The sequence below is a fragment of the Macaca fascicularis genome, chromosome 6, assembly GCF_037993035.2.
Source record: "Macaca fascicularis isolate 582-1 chromosome 6, T2T-MFA8v1.1".
Lineage (NCBI taxonomy): Eukaryota > Metazoa > Chordata > Mammalia > Primates > Cercopithecidae > Macaca > Macaca fascicularis.
This window is the reverse complement of record NC_088380.1, coordinates 98,853,981-98,873,027: the sequence shown is the minus strand read 5'-3', so window position 1 is coordinate 98,873,027 and position 19,047 is coordinate 98,853,981. Positions and strand designations below refer to the sequence as shown.

The window sequence follows — 19,047 nt, the reverse complement described above, 5'->3', positions numbered from 1 at the left end:
GAGAAGGCTTATTATTATTATTCAGTCCCAGAATCAGACCCAGTGGGGACCTAGTTAAGAGTGTGAGTTAATGTAATTCTACCAATCAGATGTTTAAAATATGTTTCGGTCAGTTGATGGAAAAGGATGAGGTCAAAGCCCCATCTCCGGTGATAAAAGGAGGATGGAAGATGTCTTCAACATATGCTGCTTTCTGTTCTGATGGACCCTATGGAATTCCCTCAACTATAACATTATTATATGTTATGATTGAAATTCCAGTTTCTATAAGGGATAGATGGCAACCTTGATTATATTTTTTAAAAGATGAAAATATAGTCATTTCAAACTGTGGCAACTGAGAAAATTAAGTGAAAGAACTTAATTTGTGCGAGGTAGGTGCAAAATAAAAGGCCCCCATGGGTCTGAATTGCTTTCCATGCTATTGAAAGCCTTCTGTGTTTTCAGACATGGCAACAAAGAGGTGGTCACTGGGTCCTCATACACACACATTTTTATAACACATCACATCCAGCAAACTGTGCTCCTTGTCAGCAGCAAAATGACCCTGGACAAAGCCCACCACTGATGGATCAGGATTAACTCTCTATTGCGGGAGCAAGAATATCATTCAGTATCTTTTGAGTCACTTTAATGCTCAAACCAGTAGTTTGCACAAACTGAAGTCATCCACTTGCCCACAAAACAGGTAGCAAGTGAGCAGGGGCGGTACAGACTTTCCCACATTCTTTATCAATATGTCAGTGTTGTGACCTCAAAGAGCAAGGACTAAGAGTGAGAGAGAATTAGCCAGTCAGTGCACCCCATTTAATCCTTGGTGCCGTTTTGAAGATTGCCAGAAAAGACGCCCATTGGAGACAATTCTGATGTTTGTTTTATTGTTGTAGGAATGGCTTTTCACCCCTGAAAAAGGATTGGGACAATAGAATATATGCTTTAAATTCTGTTACAGATTCTGTTTTATGAGTTAGGGTAAAAGAGTCTCTCAAATGTTAATTCTCCTGGGAGATTTTTTTTTAAAAATAAAGACCCATAGGAAAAAATAGCCCTTAGTATTTAACTAGATTATGGATAAAAGTATGAGTCTTAATGTAATATTTTTATGTATCTAGTTATAGTAGTTAGGTAACACATATCTAGGTTTTTGTATTATAGAGACTATTAAAGGAATATACAAATACATTTAAGCGAAAAATTCCTCCTCATAAAATGTCAGCCTACTTTTTATGTCATTGTCCTTCGCTTTTAAAAGCACTGTGATAGAGCTGTACAATCACCATAGATCACCAGAGTCATAGCCGCTGGAAAACTCTTTGCTTCCTTTCCCTCTTTATGTTCTAGAGTTATAGAATGGCATGCCTCCTTCTTATTGCTCCTGTTGCACCCTTCACTTACCTTTATTACGGCCCTTACAACTCTGCATCATAATTGTGTATTTACATGTCTATCGTGTCCTCTAAACTGTGCATGCCTTGAGAGCTGGACTATGTCTTAATCATACTTATAATTCTGGGGTGAGCAGAGCAACCACTCAATAAGTAATGAATGCTTCAAAAAGCATTCCTATTTCTCTCTAGAAAATTGTCAACATGGAAAATTGCCATGTCCTCAAGGAACGCTGATTTCCTTCCTAGCTTTCATGGCGATTAAAGCAATCAATCCCACAGCCCCTGCCCTCAACCAGCACTGTCACCATTTCTATTTTCTATCTGAACCAAATTCTCCAGTTTCTAGCATTGCTAAGGAGAGGGATTGACTCTTTTTAGCCAAAATAATGGGGCTTCAAGAAAAGCCAGTTGATACCCACAGGTCTGCTTTAGTCTTGTGACAAAAATGAGTCAGAGGGAGACAATAGATTATATAATCTGTGTTCTCATATATTTAGGCTCTCAGAAATTATCAGAAACAAAATATTCTTCAACTTTGGATGCTGCCTTCATTCTTTGCCCTTCTAGCCACACGGTATTGAATGAAAACATTACAGAGGGCTGCTTGGTATCACTGTCTGGAACTTTGCAGAATATAGTGCACTTTAGAGACATCAACTTCATCCTAGAGTCAACCCCACAACCCAGGTACTCTCAGCAAGCAGAGCAGCCTATCAGAGGGCCTAAATGGAATGATAAAAGGATGAAAGGAAGGAATAATTAAGGAGATAATTAATGGTTAGTTCCATCACTAGTATTTCTCTGATTGGTTTTGTTTGTTTAAGTGGCAGATAATCAAGGCTGTAAAATTTAGGTCTGAAAAAGCAGTCATTTAAAGGATTATTTAGCAAACTAGATAAGCATACTAACTATATGTAGTCACTTTTTAAAAATACAACTGTAGTCCGTGCTTTTTAGTGGTAAGTTTACAGAATTTGATGTTGTACATTTACTATTATTTTGGTTGAAATTGCTGTTAATTTTTAATTGCCCTTGAATCATGCAGTGACAGAAGGATACTTCCTAAATAAGTCAAACATAACATAGTGTGGAAAGACCTGATGTTGGCATCCATTACTGATAACTGTAAAAAGATACCTTTTTAAAAGGAAAAGAATAGAAAGTAAAGATAAAATTGCCTGCTCTCTCCTTAACCTAAACTTAGCCTGTTTGTCAGATTCTAGAAATATCTAGTCTGAGCACCTTATTGAATGCTTATTCTCCTTGGGCGGGGTGGGGGGCGGGGGGGAAGAACTGGCTTGGCTAAGCTCAATGAATTGTTTTTCACCATCAAATAATAATATTAGGGTATATTAGATGATTAAATATTGACATCTGCAAATCCTGTTGATTCTCCCTTCAAAATATATCCAGAATCTAACCGCGTTCCACCACCTAGATTATTGCAATTGCCTCCTAACTCTTCTTCCTACCCCTCCATTGTCCTTTCTCTACCTTATTTTCCAAACAGCAGCTATCAGAGCATGTCACTGCTCTTATCAAACCCCTCAAAACCTCCCCACTTAAAGAGAGTTAAAGCCAGGTTTTTTCAGAGACCTGCCACTGCCACTCTCTCCAGACGTCTCTGTGTCACCTACTACCGCCCTTCCAACCCCCTGCCTGCCTGATCTCCCCAAAACATTCCCCCAGCCACACTGGCTTCCTGTATATTCCTGGAAATGCCTGGCCCAGCCACTTCTCTGGTTTTTCCAGTCGGTTCCTCTGGGTCACCCAAGGCTCACCTCCTTCATTTCTTTGCCTGCATGTCACTGTCTTAGCACGACTTTCTCTGCAGCCCTTTTAAAAATTGCACATACATACCAACACTCCCTATTACCTTTCCCATCTTTATTTTTCCCCATAGTGTTTATCACCTTCTAAGATACTATAAAATGTATTTATTGTCTGTCTTCTTCTTCAACGTAAACTCCATGAAGCCAGGGATTTTTTAAAAATTGTTTAATTCACTGCTGTTTCCCCAACAAATAGAACACTGCCTGCTACATGGTAAGTAATAAATATTTGTTAGTTGATTGAACCGACAGTCAAAACATTACCCAGCTTTTCCTATGCGTGTGACCTACTAACTACCTAAGATGTGGCGTGGTTATTTTGAAAGGTGTTGCCTAGTATCTTACATTTAACTGTATTTGGAAAACTGTTTGAATCTGCCTGTTTATGCTTATATCTGAATTCTATGGGAGAAAATAAAGTTGTTGATGTGCCAGATAAAACCTATTGCAGTGTGTTTTAAGAAACAAAATATTCTTTTCTGATCACTATCTTCCATGGAGTGTGTGAGTTGAAAGTGAGGGTGGTAACTTGTAGGCAAGAGGATAAAGACGATTGGAGGAAAAAAGATAATACAGATCCCTAGCCAGAAGTGCCATTTTCACCAGACCTTTAAGACTTCCAGTTCTCTATTCTTTATTTAAAATTATTCCCAAGACCCAAAATTGAGAAGACTACCATGATGTTAAATTATGCAATTATCCTGGGATATATGAGGCCACTGAACTAACACACACATATTAAATCTCTTTTTTAATATAAAGTTAATAAATTAAAGGTGAGTCAAAGTTTGTACAGCTCATTTTAAGAATTGCAATATGGAAAGTAAATACACTGCTGTATGGGAATACATAGCTTATCTGTCACTGATAGCTAATGAATTCCTTCCCATTAAAATTTAATTGAAAATCTTCAATGATATTTAAGCTTTTGCAGAAGTGTAAACTACTGTGACTATAATTCACAATGCATTTAAAACAATTATTCTTTATCATTAAAGTTAATAATATGCACATTAACCTCTTATGTAGTCTAAATCAATATTGTAGTTTAAAAGATATGACCTCTGGACAGCTTTGTCTAAATATTGATTTCATTGTCATTTGTATAAGGTATCAAACAAATTACATGCTGCACTAATATCATTAATGCTTCCCCCATAGAGCCTCTGACTTTATGGGTTCTTATAATACAGGGCATAACATTACAAAAATATTGAGAACTTTGCAAAATATAATTGCCGAAAGGATGAGATTTGAGTATGGCAGGACAGAGTTGTTATAAACAGATGATAACTTCCAAATCCTTTATTTTCAGTGAACAGAAAAAAAAAATACTGCTCTTTAACATGCATATTGATTGTTGATGGTTAGTTTCAAATGGTAGATTTTTTTTCTGCCTCAGAGGGTCTAATTTACCTTCTTGTGATGTCATAGATATCTCAGAAGAAAGTAACTCAATCTTAGTTCAATTAAAATATTATAATTTTGCAATATAGTAGTTTTTCCAAAATAAACTTGATTAGAAATTCCTGTTAATAGTGAATCAGATGAGTTGAAAAAATATATGCCTTAGAGTAAAGGGGCTGAAATTTTCAAATGGCTTTTACAGATTTCTATAAAAACTGATTTAGGGATGGACATGCATCACATTCTCCATCATAATTGCCAGTTATAGAATTATTTTTGCTTTTAAAAATTGCAAATTGAAGTGCCAGCTATATAATTTTGTCTCTTTTACTTTTTTCAGGCTCTAAATTGCTATGAATCATAACAATTGCTAACATCAACCAGTTACATCTAACTCTATTTTGATGGTGGTTTCTTTTTTTAATTTTTAAAATTGTACTTCACTTTTTTGTTTACTATAAAACTTTTTGCAAAAGAGATATGCTGTGATCTTGACACTGTGAACTGTGGGTGCTACCTACACTAAAAATATTTACCAAAAATCTCTTGTAGGAAAAAGCGACCCATTTTGTGTGGTAGAACTGAACAATGATAGACTGCTAACACATACTGTCTACAAAAATCTCAATCCTGAGTGGAACAAAGTCTTCACATTGTAAGTAGGCATTTCTTTGGGCTCTGATTCCAAAATTGTGTTAAATTTGATTTATTTTTGAGGGTTTAAAAAAAAATGTGTGTGTTTATTCTTAACTGATTCACAACTCAATGCATCTGGCCTGCCTTTGCTAACAACAATGAATTTTCCTCCTACCTTCCTGAAAGTGAAACCTGGGGGAAAGGGTATGGCATTTTTCTTTGTTTTCATAGACATTTTTTAAAACTGTGCTTTTTGTATGATTTGGCTAAGGATTTTGCTTCCATTAACTGAATCACCATACCGCTTCTTCCTTTTATACTTTCTATTGAATTTCTTCCCAATTGCATTGACACCAAGGAAGACAAAGCTCTATTTGTTCCTTTGCTGAAATCAGCAAACAATCCAGTCTTGAATTCGGCAGATGCTTTAGTTTTGGTTCTTTTCATTTTAGCACAATGAGAATATTAAGTATTGTCCTAGATACCAAAATATCCTTTGAGTTAATTTTCCTTTTGTTTTAGGAAGTTTGTAAACCTTTTCAGTCATACACTGTAAAAGCTGCCAATGCTACACTTATAGTAACTCCTAAGTTCGGTTTTTTAAACGGAGCTTTTGAAATGAACTCTGAACAAAGGAAAATTCTCCAAACAGAAGTACTTCTTTAAAGTTTTCTAACATAATTCTATTTTTTTGTATATGAAAAACTGTGAAATTCTTCATCAATTTATTATGTCTCTGCTTAAGAGCCAGTAACCAATAAGCTTTAACTGTCTGACCAATTTATTTTTAAGGAATTCCACATTTTTACAAGAGATAAAAGCCTGGTCAGGAGACTTGTACTCCTAAGAAGACTGCGGAGAGTGTTTTTCTCCAGAATGCATAATTGAATGAATAGGTTTGATTATTATCAAAGCCATTAATTGATTGTGCCCTGATAAAGCCTCTCCTCACATATGGTTGCAATTTTTCAGTAATGAATATATGCACTTTATTGTTTTCTCTTAATTTATGTTTTCTTGGTAAACAGTTTGATCAAAGAATAAATGCTGTCAACAATTTGCACTTATTTTCCAGAAACAAAAATATGAAGAGCTCACGCAGTCGTTTATTAACATATGTTGTCTTTGGAATATAATGGAACACTGCTTAATTTCTAAATTCCAGGGTGGTACAATAACTATATGTTACATTTTTTCCATTCTGTTTTCTGTGCTTCTTACTTTTTACTATAAATCTAACAGAAACTAAGTTAATGATTTGGTGAGGGCTATAAACAAATAAATAATAGGAGATGTCCTATTATTATAAAAAAGAATAATTACATAAAATATACTGTAACTCTTGCTGATATCAAACCTGGTGGTGTTTTATGTAGGGTTAATGGGAAGGTATGAATTGTGATAATTAGAAGAAGGAAAAGTCTAAAAACTACCAGTGCTACTTCTTGATTTTTTAAATAACTTATTCTGTGCCCAGTGCCCATTCAGATGGGAAATTATATTTCATTAAGAAATGATAACTTGAAATTACAATGGTGTTTAAAGTTACAGATAATAGAACCATCACTGTAGTTGACTTAGGTGCATTATGGGAAATTCTGTCAGATACCAAGCTACCTTGTGTATGTCTGTATGCAAATAGCATGCTTACAAACACACATAAAATCAGCTGGAGCTATCTATATTTCAAAACTATTCTTGTTCTTGCTCCCACTGATGAAATCTTTTTTTCTTACATATATTTATTATGCAGCAACATTAAAGATATCCATTCAGTTCTTGAAGTGACAGTTTATGATGAAGATCGGGATCGAAGTGCTGACTTTCTGGGCAAAGTTGCTATACCATTGCTGTCTGTAAGTTTTATTCACCTGACACACTGTTCTGTGTTGCTTTTGCTCACGGAAAAAAAAAAAAAAAAGAAAGAAAGAAAAGAAAACTCTCAGCTCTGTGTCTGTCATTTCTCAACCAAGGTCTGTAATAAGAACACTAAAAATTTTAACATACTCAATTCACGGCCATGTTGAATCCCATGATAGTTAATTTTTCCTGACAGACTTGATCCTGGTAATGAACAGGTACTTGTCAGAATTGCCACAGTTGTTTTGGGTTCTCTGTCAGTTTCAGCAGCTGGGGGTCAAAGGTCACTGAGGGAGTGTATTCAGTGGAGACCGCAAGACAGACGGCTGTCATGTCCTTTTCCCGCAGATTCAAAATGGTGAACAGAAAGCCTACGTCTTGAAAAACAAGCAGCTGACAGGGCCAACAAAGGGGGTCATCTATCTTGAAATAGATGTGATTTTTAATGCTGTAAGTCTTAACTTTGGCTTTTTTGTACTGCTAAAGAGTTCAGTTTCATGAAAGCTTTTGTTCCTGATTTGTAGAGAATTTCTGTCATTCCTCATTTTCTCTAAACCTTGATGTATCCTGGAGAATACGCTTCTGCCACTGCCTGGCACACCCACACTTTCTGTTATAGTTGGCGAATGCTGCTGCGGTTGTGTTCTGGCCGCTGTCTGCCGGCATAAGAAAGGGAAGCGCATGCATGTGCAACTGTATACATTTATATTTTATGAGCACAGCAGCCAGGACTTTGAAACTTTAGAAATTATTGCAAATTGAACTGCGTGAAAAACTTGTAAACATTTGTAATATATTAATCCATAACAGACACATATGTTGATGTATAGGTGAAAGCCAGCTTACGAACATTAATACCCAAAGAACAGAAGTACATTGAAGAGGAAAACAGACTCTCTAAACAGGTAAAAAGCAAGAAAAGATTAATCCCTCTGGGAAGACCTGATTATATCTGTAAAACATCTAAGTAAATTCAAATAAACTTTAAAGGTATGGAGGGGGGAAGACTGGAATTTTTGATCATCTACTTATTGAAAATGGCACTTTTTTTTTCATTCTTTCTGATTCTTTCTTCCTTCCTTTCTTTAAAAGATCAAACAAGGACAATACCAAACTAATAAATTGGATGGGGGTGGTCATAAAGGAAAGGGGATACTGTAGGTGATGCATTTAATGGATATGTATTCATGCGTTAGCAAAAGAATGATCATTTTGAACATAAAATGCAATTTGATTGCCATGGAATGTGTAAATGAGAACACCAAAAGCTGAGGTTCAAATATATGTCCAGACCACCCACAGGTATGATGCAGGTGTGTGTAAAGCGAGCCCAGCATAAGCTCTTCCCTCTAATCCAGATGCGAGGAGCCTCCATCTTCTAAGGGAAACCTTCCTACTAATTAGATTTTAACTATGATCTTTCAGAAGTAAACTTTTATTGTTTTTAGCTAAGAAAGTCAGAATCAGGAAATCTGATTTTTCTATCATGAGGGGAATTTAAATTGAGCTTGATATCTATTGCTTATAATTTTAAATTAGACTTAATATCAAGTTTTTAAAAAGTGCTAAACCACCCCTTTTAAAAACGTTTACATCTGATTCAAGGAGCTAAACTAAAATGTATTTGTTACAGCTAAAAAGTTTGCTGAACATATTTGTGCCTTGAAATATTTAATAATTTTTGTAATATTAGAAGCATAAATATTTTTACTTTTAATCTAATAAATTCAGCAAAACAATGGAGTATTTGGTTGTTTAAAGGAAGTATGTGAGTTACAAATGCAATGTCTAAGTAGAAATGTAAATAACATTTTACCACAATTATACATAAAAGTAATAAAAGTAGTTCTTAATGTAAGGTGATAGGGGCAAAGAAGGAAAACTAATAGATAGACCCTACTTTGCCAGCAAGGAATTTCAATTTTAGCAACTTGTTAAAACTGGCATGCACATACATGTATCTATATTTACACAATTTTTTGTATATGACCTCAGTAAACTTTACATAGCTACTTCTTTAAAATATTAGATCAGTGTTGAAGTATATTGGGAAGTAGCAAAATGTTAATTTGCAGACATATAATTATTCTAACTATTAATATAGCTGTGGTAATTTTTTGAACCATCAAATTCTACATGGGCTATTCTTTTTTACAGTTGTAGTCATGCCTTAATTTTAAATTTTAATTTCTAATTATATCAATTTTCATATGTTTGTTTTAATAAGAAATTTTATAAAGCACTTGGTTACCATACATTTTTCCCTACTTGCAAAATTATGAGAAAATATAGGTTAAATTTTTTGTGGGAGAGTTACAGATATAGATAGATAGATAGATAGATAGATAGATAGATAGATAGATAATATGATAGTAAGAATGGGAGGAGTGCTACTAAAATGGTGAAAACATTTTATTGTCTATAAGAAAGCAATTCTGGATAGGTTTTTCTATAAGACCCTAAATAAAAACATTCCAACTTCACTTTGAAATATCTTAAAATTAAACCATTTGATGAATCTTAAAACTACAATAAGATTTAAGAGTTTAAAATTAATAAAGGTGCATAGTATGTAAGTAGCAAAAAGAAATTTTAGTCTGTTAGAATTTTATTTTCTTGTGAGCAAAGGTAGTCCAACCTACATGTTAACATTATTTTAAAAAATGTATTTAGTTAAGAAAGCAGTTCTTTTCACTTTCTCAGAAATAAATTCTTTAACTTGCGAGCCAAATTGTTTGGTATGTTCTTGTAACTTTATTAACTTTCTGAATCCTTTTTAAGTCACAATAAGCTTGAAGAATTTTGCAGTATATCTGATGGTTTTTAGTCTTGCAAATTATAATAATATTTTCATTTTCCTTACAGCTGCTACTAAGAAACTTTATCAGAATGAAACGTTGTGTCATGGTGCTGGTAAATGCTGCATACTACGTTAATAGTTGCTTTGATTGGGATTCACCCCCAAGGAGTCTCGCTGCTTTTGTGGTATGATCATACTGTATTACTTACATTGTTATTCATTAAATTCAGTAATCAGAGCTGCATGTTTCTGTGGCTATAGTAACAGTTATGTTGATGTGGCCATTTTAAAACTCCTATTTTAAGACTTGACTGGACAGATTTGCCGTGGGCAGGAACCTGATGGATTGTACAAGGTCTGAGTCTAAGAATACATTTTCCCCCCTCAGATTTCCGGAACGCAAGACATCTCAGCCAATGTATCATTTTCTCTGTGACAGTTAAAAAGTAAAATTTTACATATTGCATAATTCCAAACCCCAATAGGACAGCCAAGGAAAGTCCTCCATGTGAAAAATAATAATAGTAATAATCTCGACCATTCTCAATTTGATTTTATTTGTTCTGTAGTTATTTTTTTTCAAGATATGAAAATCATTGGTAGTAGAATGCTGCCAGTGCTACTTGGTAATGCTTTAACATGCGATTCAATTGGAAGTGGATGTGACCTATTTAAGAGATGTTTTATTATTTCTGAGATTTCTAGCTTTTAAAAAGTCACTAGTGAGAATTCGATAGATCCAAACAGTCCTTTAATATGTTCATCTTGTGGCCTTTTACTTTGATTATTTAAAAACTGCTGATGAGACCAACTGGCAGAGCTAGAATATCCAAAAGAATACTTTGCTCTGAGCTTTAGCTGGGATTTTCTTCTCTCACATTATTTTGGTTTATTCAGGATTTCAGTTTGAAGTTTAAGTAGAGTGGTTCTTTTGAAATCCTTTATTTTATTTTCATGTTTGTTCGAATATGAGTACCTTATGCTTCCTTATAGTTGCCAGTTTAGCAGAATACAACTTTATTATGGGGGCTTGCAAGAAGAGCCATAATTATAGTAACAAATCAACATTTTAGTATTACCATTCAAATGAGTGTATGCACATCTGTTTAGTACTTTGAGCTCTGTCTTCCTCTCAGGCCTTGTATGGGACTTTCATTAATGTCTGAGCACATGGAACAAAGAGTGTGTATGTCCTTTTGTGTTGTAAGTTACCAGAAAGTTAGGCAGCCTGCTTCCCATAGACATGTTGTTGTCTCCCTAAAGAAAGAGATTGTCATTGTCGTTAAGTTTTAGAAAAAAAAAACTCTCTCTCTCTGTCTCTCTCAATATTCTTTTTGTAGCTCTTTCTCATAATAAATATATTGTGGTACTATTAAGCAAACTTTATTCTGATTCTTCCCTAGCCAGGAGGTACTTTGGCATTGATGAGAAAAAATGATATTGAGTTTCTATGTCTGTTTTGGACTATTACTTCCAGGTTCTATGGGGTCATATAACAGATGCAAAAAAAAAAAATTCTCCTGTAAAGATCATGCTGCCATTTTTGATTCACTCCTTCCAAAATCATTCCTCACAGCTGTTTGTAAAATTTGAAAGCACAGAAATGTAGATAATTGTATTATTTGTTCAGCAACATTCATTTTGAACACTTTAGCATTACAGTGTATTGTGTAAGTCTTCATAAACTTCTGACTTCTGGAGGTCACTGGAGTAAAATGAAATTCAAGATGGCAGGCTTTTTTTTTTTTTTTTGCAATTTCCTTTTGATTCTAAAAAAACCACCTCAAGCACTGGAATTCTGACCAACTTATGTACATTTACATGATATTACTTGAGTGATTTGACTGTAAGGGGGTCAAATTTCACTGGAGAAGAAATGTAATAGTATTTGTCTTAGCTGGTAGTCAGTGTCTGATGGATTCAGTCCTATGAAACACAAGCTGAATGCAAGAGGCTTGAAAAAAAAAAAAAGAGGGAATCAGGCATAGTAAAGGTGGGAAAGGGCCTGCTGACACAGATGGTGAAAAAAGAGAACGCGAACTACAATGTGAACACACAGCAAGAGTACTTTGGAGAAGAACCCATAATTTTATCTGTATTTCACTGGATAAAAAGAAGCTCTGAATCACATTCTATTGAATGTGATTAAAACAACTAATAACAAAACCAAATGTCATTTATTAGACCTGCACTGGGAGTTCTATGAGAATGGGAACCCTGCCTTTTTAGCCTAGTACTCCAGCATCACCTGCACAGTATCTAGCACTTAGTAAGCTCCCAGTATAAATAGCTGACAAAATCAGTTGACCAATCTATGAACCAATCAGTTAAGCTGAAATCTTTTCTTATATGGAAAGCTCATTCTTCAATGATGCCAGATAAATAAGGGTTTGCTCTAATGAAGCTAGTTATTAAATCATGATAAACATAGCTTAGTACTATTGTAGCACATTTTCCTGGAGTTTCCATTTATATTCTAAACTACTTCATAATTCCTTATCAATCATTTATTCTAACCTCTGATTAAGTTCTAATATAAAAATATCCTTCCACAATAATGACAAAAACAACCACTAATATTTGTTAAGTACTTATTATGTGTCAAGGAAGTGTTCTACATGCTTTAGCGGATTTAATATTCCCAACAACCTTATGACGTAGATAGTGTTAGTTTTCCAATATACAGAAGGAAGAAACTGAGGCACAGAAAGGTTAAGTAGCTTGCCCAAGGCCACACAGCAGATATTATTTCCTTTCTAAAAGAGTTTTTAAAATACATATACCTTGTAATTTTAATATCACAGCAGTTCTGAACAAAAACTACTTGGGATATTCATTCATCTTATAGATATTAAGTTAGATATTTAAAATTAGGCCAGTTTATTGAAAAGAACAGCTTTCCATTAGGAGAAGGGTATGAACAGCACCCCGTTGTTACAAACACATTGTTTCCATCATGCCCTGTTGATAGATCATGTGTCTATTATCATAATATCAGTTCTACTTGGCCCACATTTTTATAAATGCCACCGCCTCACAGAGCACAGGCATTTCTATCATTATGTGGCTTGGTTTTAGGCCCAAGTCAGTAAACTTTATAGTGTTTAAGTGCCTTTTTTCTATTCTATTTTAACTTTTCTTTTCTAATTTACTGTCCAAAAATAAATGTAGAATAATGAAATAAAAGTAAAAAACAATCTTTTTTTTCTTTTAATCCCTATGTCAATTAAAGTAGAGAGAATAAGAAATGTAGGCTTAGGACAGTTCCAGCTTCTTTAACACTACCTCTGTGCCATAGGGAAGAGTCAAAGCCAGCTGAAGGTATTAGAGACAGGCATTGGTCTGGAAGGTGATGGATAAAATATAAGCAGACACGTTTCCGGGCGTAAGCTTATTTTGTGTGCAATGCGTTTGGTTTTAAAATTTTACTGTGAATATTGTCTGCCTAAGAATGAACACAGACATGTGCAGTACAGAAGGCACTGTTCGTCTTTGGGAATCATCTATTGTAGACATGGAAATGTCTCATAAATTGGGCCTAATTTTCATCAGGCTCTTGACCAGACATTTGTGTTCTTGTGGATGTCAGTGGGTGCAACATGGGGGAAGAAAGAGTGCACATTTTCTCTTTCTTTTCAGTACTGTCATTTCTCACTGTAATGAGCATAAAAATAATTGGACAACTGAGCTATCAGTAAAAGGACACACTTCAGTGTGCGTCAAAGAATTATTTTACAGGACAAACTTTAATCTTTAAATGTGATTGTAGATAATTTGTGGTACCATCTGTCCATTTGGAATTGTTTTAGCCTTTTCTGTCGTTATACAGTAAGTGCTGCTGTGTTTAACATTAACATTTGATATTTTACACATTTAATTTCTGTTCTGCTGTGTGGTCCTTGGGGAACAGAGCGCTAGTGCTACATGAGAGAGACAAAGTATTGATCAGTTAACATTTCAGCTACATTTATGTATGTCGCAAAATTAATGAAAATGCCAGACAAAAATGTCAGAGTGCACAAAAAGGTAGAATTTAAATTTGGTACTTTAATGAAAAGTCTTAAGATGTGCATTATCAAAAATGTCCTCTTGCCTTTAAAGTACAATTCCTAACAGAATAACTAAAGGGAGACACATATTTTACTTAGAGGAACAACAAACATGAATTATGAAGGGATGTCAACTCCTCAAAGTACCTTGTGTTCCAAAAATGGCATGTTTGAATGTTTAACTGTTAGTCATAAAATACATTTCTTTCTGTTCATTTCTGGAGGGCTACTGACTTCAGTCCTCTGTCCTGAGCAGCCTACGAGGCAGGTTTCCTACTGAGATTCTCTCCCTAGGTTTTCCTTGGTATTCATGTGTTCCTTTTGTGTCAAAACCAAGAATTCCCTCTACAGCAATTCATCGAAACTACTCTGGTTCATTATTTGTTTTTTTTTTTTTCTGGGTCCTTTTCAAATGCCTAGTTTTCCTTTGCTTCCAGATAATTTGTGCTCCACCTTTATTCAATCCCCATTTTAGTAAAGGATCATATTTGGGACAACAGCTACTCCCAGAAAGCTGGGCCATTATGCGGAAGAGAGAAAAAACAAAGATGATGTATGCAAAGAATGACATGAGGCAGTTCTGTATAGCCAAATGATTTCTTTTAAAAAATGGAGGAAGCACAGCAAAGGAGGAGGAACTGGATTTGCAGAGGCAATGGGAATATACTACAATGACCAAAGACAATAGGCTCCTACAGACACCTTATCATGTACTTCCTTCCCATGCAGAAAGTCTGCTGCTATTAAACAACATATGGATTTTTAAAAAGTTATTACAAACCCTAAGGACATCTAAAGTGGCTTTCATGATCAAGGATCAAAAGGGAGAATTGCTTAAGAAGAAGTATCAATGTGAAAACAAAGGCATATCTACATCACCTGTAGTTTAAGTCTTAATATTCACATTAAGGCACAATGAAATGTAGGATAATTACATTGAACATATTGAAGGTCACTTTAAGTTTACAACAGAAATGTCTATTCTGAAAATTTAAGAGACAATAGTACTACTATACCAACAAAATTATGCTTCAAGTCTATGACAATTTTCAAATGATTTTTATAGAAGAGTTTTTGTTGTTATTGCTACAATTTTTTTTAGCACCAGCAGAGAAGTTGGAAATGTTCTAGATGTAACTTTTGTTACTTTCCCCACAACAGCAAAAGAGAAGTACTCCTGAAAACCAAAGAAACAAGTACAAAGGCAAAATGATCTACAATTGATGGTCTTATTGTCATACTCATGAATTTCCCTAAAATTTTGTAAATATTAACTCCTAAGCCTTTTTGCCCATCTTACTTCATGTATGTTTCCCCTGACATACACACTAAGCTTACTAAACAATACTTCCAATTTAATCTATACAAATTTAGAAGCTACAGTAAACATTTTCTCGTAAATGTGCAAGTAAGGGAAGAAGAAAACCTATATAAAATTTCACTGATTTAAAAGATTATATATTTTTAAGGTTGCCCGAAATTCCTTTTGCAGAGTCAAGAAGTATTGACACTTAGAGGTTTCTTGTGCCACAATTTTCTTTACAGTAAATAGATTGTGCACCCAATTCATCTGGACATGCTAGTACATCAAATTGCTACTCAAAATATACATTTTCCCCAAATTTATCTCAACTCCAGAGAAGAAATTTTTTACAAACATTGTCCAGAATTACATGAAAAATTGTAAATTAGATTTTCCTAAGTGTTGCCTTTCACAGTGCATTACATATAAATTCCTGCAATTATATAAAAGGCCCCCAAACAGTATAAGGTATGAATGAGCTAGGTTTCAGATTTGGTCACTATTGGCTAAAATCAACCATGAATCTTAGGAAATATAGCAAACCAGATAATAACAGAACAAAACATTTTCTCTAATCCTTCCTGAGGAGTGAGGCTTTAGTTCAGTTTGTGGGCCTGTTTAATTGTGAAGTTATTTTTGTTTTGTTTTTGTATCTGCTAAATCTACAATGCAACACTTGGCTCAAATCAGTGCTTCGTTCTCTTTAAATGATGCCAACGTCCTTTTTTGTTTATTTTAATAGATGTCAGCAAAAGGGCTTTCTGCTCTTTGGAGGGAGATAATCACATAAGCCACAGGGTCTTCTACTCTCTGAAAGGCATATTTCTCCTAGATTTTATTTCATATTTACAAGAAGAAGAATTTAATCCCTGTAGCAGGTCATACTCATGTTTTCTATGATCCCTGCTCTTCTGCCTTTGTCTTCTAACATGGAAAGTAGTTAGAATGCTGTAATTTTGAAAACTTTTCTTCTGCGAGTGATTTGAGGAAAAGAAAATGATTTCATTTTTCCTCAGGTATAGTGCTATTGTTCTATGTTATAGTCAAAAAATTAACAAATATCACCAGCATAATTATGATACCATATTGAATCTCAGAATTAGCTTTCGCATGTGCCTCAATGGTGCTATCAATAAAAGTTGGAGTGGTGGAGGACACCAAAGCCTCGGTGTGTTTTTTCTGGCTGTATGGCTGCTGCCCCACTTCACTTCAGACTTCCTCCTTGCATTACTTATCTGGTCGTTTCAGCCCCCAGACCTTTATGAGACCCTTTAAAAATTGTTACATGGTCAATATTTTACAACTGAGTTGACTAACAACCAAAAAATTATAAAATAGTGAATCAGAGATGTCTCACTACCTGTCCCCAGATTCCTAAACCAATGTTCTTGTCTTCTGAAGGATTTTCTACTTTGCAATTTTGATTTTAATTGTAAGAGACAGGCATGCTGAGCAAATTGGCAAGCCATATTCCATTGCAACATATTATGAAATAAAGTACTTTGCAAGGGAAAAAGTTTAAATAAATGACCTAATTATAGAATTTATGTTAGTAAAATGTAAAGGAGGAATAATAAGTCTTCTGTAGGGTTGTAAATTATAACAGAGATCCAGTCATTAATATGCTTTAGTCATTAAGTTCACTCTCCATGTGTTTTCATTCCCCTTTCTATCAGGTAAAAATTAAGAAATAGAGGCAGAATGCTTTCTGTTGTCCAATTTTCCTATGTTGACTAGATGTGCAGATATTCGTTACAATTATGAATGTGTTCGTTAATTTACCAAGCAAGAAGCTAACCTGAAATGTTAAGGAAGTTGTTCCCATTTTACTTTGCCTTTTCTCTTGCCATCATTTATCACAGTTTAAATTGTGGTAAGAACTGGGAATAGACACAGCAGGCTTGGCCACAGGTGGGTCTGTGAGTGAAGACTCTGTGGTGTGTCTTGTACTTTGCTGTGATGACAGAGGTCCAACACTCAGCAAGTGGTAACACTGAGAGATCAATAACAGAGTAGTCATCAGTTATTGGCTCAAATAGCTAAAATAATGAAGAGAAAATCAGAGAAAAACTAAGAGGCAAGGAAAGACAGAAAGCATATCAAAGTGCAAATAGATATTTGGATTTGATAAATCAAAGTCAGCTCTCATTTTAAGGACAGGAATAAAATATTGTAGAGACAACGTGTGGCCTTTATTTGATCTTAAATCAGTGTTTCTCAATTTTTTTTTTTCCTGTTCACTGCCCTAAGGAGAAAAATTTCACTTGAGAGAAATTAAATACTAAGGGATAAGATTTTGTCGGGGGATATTCAGCTTTAGAGGGCCACAAATCATTATAACATCTCAGATTTCTGTTGCTTCCCCCAACCTCCACCTCAAGAACTAGTTTTTACCCCCTTGGGTGTCACATTGACCCCACTGTGAACGCATGCTCCAAATGAGGGTTAATACAAGTTCAACTACATTTACGTTTATACTCCTGGTGGTAAAGTTTAGTTTGGATTTTCTGTAGTTTGCATATCATATGAATTATTCCCATAGAGAACTAGTCTGGAGACAGAGAATTTGTGATGTCCATACACAATTATTAACTATATTAGAGTCCAATTAAAGGACAGGTGTTTGTTTGGCTTTATAGAGATCAAAGAATTTGATCTTCCCTCTTACGCAAACCCATGTGAGGGTTTTCTTCTCTGTCCCAATTCCAAGCATGCACTGTTGGAGAAGTCCAGAAGTCCACATGAATTTGGACTAAGTAAGATGACTTCTCTCATTATGAGGGTTTGATGGGTTTTGTCCGTACATTGCACTGTATTTATAACTAATAGTTACACTTTTTATTTTTAATGAATATTATGTCAGACATATAAACATATATTTCCTTAGGTTTAGTTACCTATTAGATCTTCATTGGAAGTGTTGGGGAAGGGGGAAAGGATTTATAATAGGAGAGTGATTGAAAACAGTGAAGATAATTGTTCTGCTGGCTGTTTTGCATGGCAAGTTACCCAGTTCACCATAGGTCAAAAAAATTTTACTATTGTAATTTAGCAGTAATATGTAAATATGTGATGTTTTATATCCCATGTTCCTATATATAAGTAATCTTCATGGATTTTCCATAGTTAAGGCATTCTGTACAGTTCCTGCCAATCATACTTCAGGCAATTCTTAAATGTTTGAAACAAGAATTTTTCATCCAGTGTTGTCATAAAATGTCAGCAAATTAAACAATACTTTCCTTAGTCAATTAATCTTTTGGATTGAACTTAAAATAATAGATCACCAAGGTTAAAAGGAATGCATTAATTACCACAAATTAATATACTGGTTGTATAAGAGAGGTGTTATATTTTGAAGTGATGTTAGTAGAGTAATGGCTAGCACTCAGAAAAGTAATTCATAAATGTAGAAGTTCAGATAGCTGCATTTTCTTTTTCTAGTTAGGCAGCAACATTGAAAACTTAAAGAGGGTCAGTATATATCTGGTTTTGTTTAAATTCTTTTTGTTTTGCTTTCATTATGTTTAATTAACACAAAATAATTGTACATATTTATGGGGTATAGTGTGGTATTTCCATACATGTATACAATGTGTAATGATCAAATCAGAGTAATTAACATAAGCAGCACCTCGAACATTTATCATATCTTTGTGTTGGGAGCATTCAAAATCTTCTAGCTATTTGAAAATATACAATAAATTGTTGTTAATTATAGTCGCCATACGCGGGTGTTGAACACTAGAACATGTTCTTCCTATCTAGCTAT

General features: G+C 34.5%; 1 protein-coding gene across 24 annotated transcripts in view; it reads left to right on the top strand.

Annotated features, from left to right (window-relative positions):
* Positions 1–19,047, top strand: part of MCTP1 (multiple C2 and transmembrane domain containing 1) — a 596,832-nt gene that overhangs the window by 422,922 nt on the left and 154,863 nt on the right. For 23 of the 24 annotated variants that reach the window (XM_045394825.3, XM_045394824.3, XM_045394823.3 and 20 more), the window contains 5 exons: positions 5,180–5,282; positions 7,017–7,119; positions 7,472–7,573; positions 7,954–8,028; positions 9,989–10,108. In XM_045394825.3, the coding sequence (XP_045250760.2) occupies positions 5,180–5,282; positions 7,017–7,119; positions 7,472–7,573; positions 7,954–8,028; positions 9,989–10,108 (503 nt within the window). Of the gene's footprint in view, positions 1–5,179; positions 5,283–7,016; positions 7,120–7,471; positions 7,574–7,953; positions 8,029–9,988; positions 10,115–19,047 lie in introns of those variants that run through there. The other variant, XM_073993844.1, reaches the window with a different exon arrangement.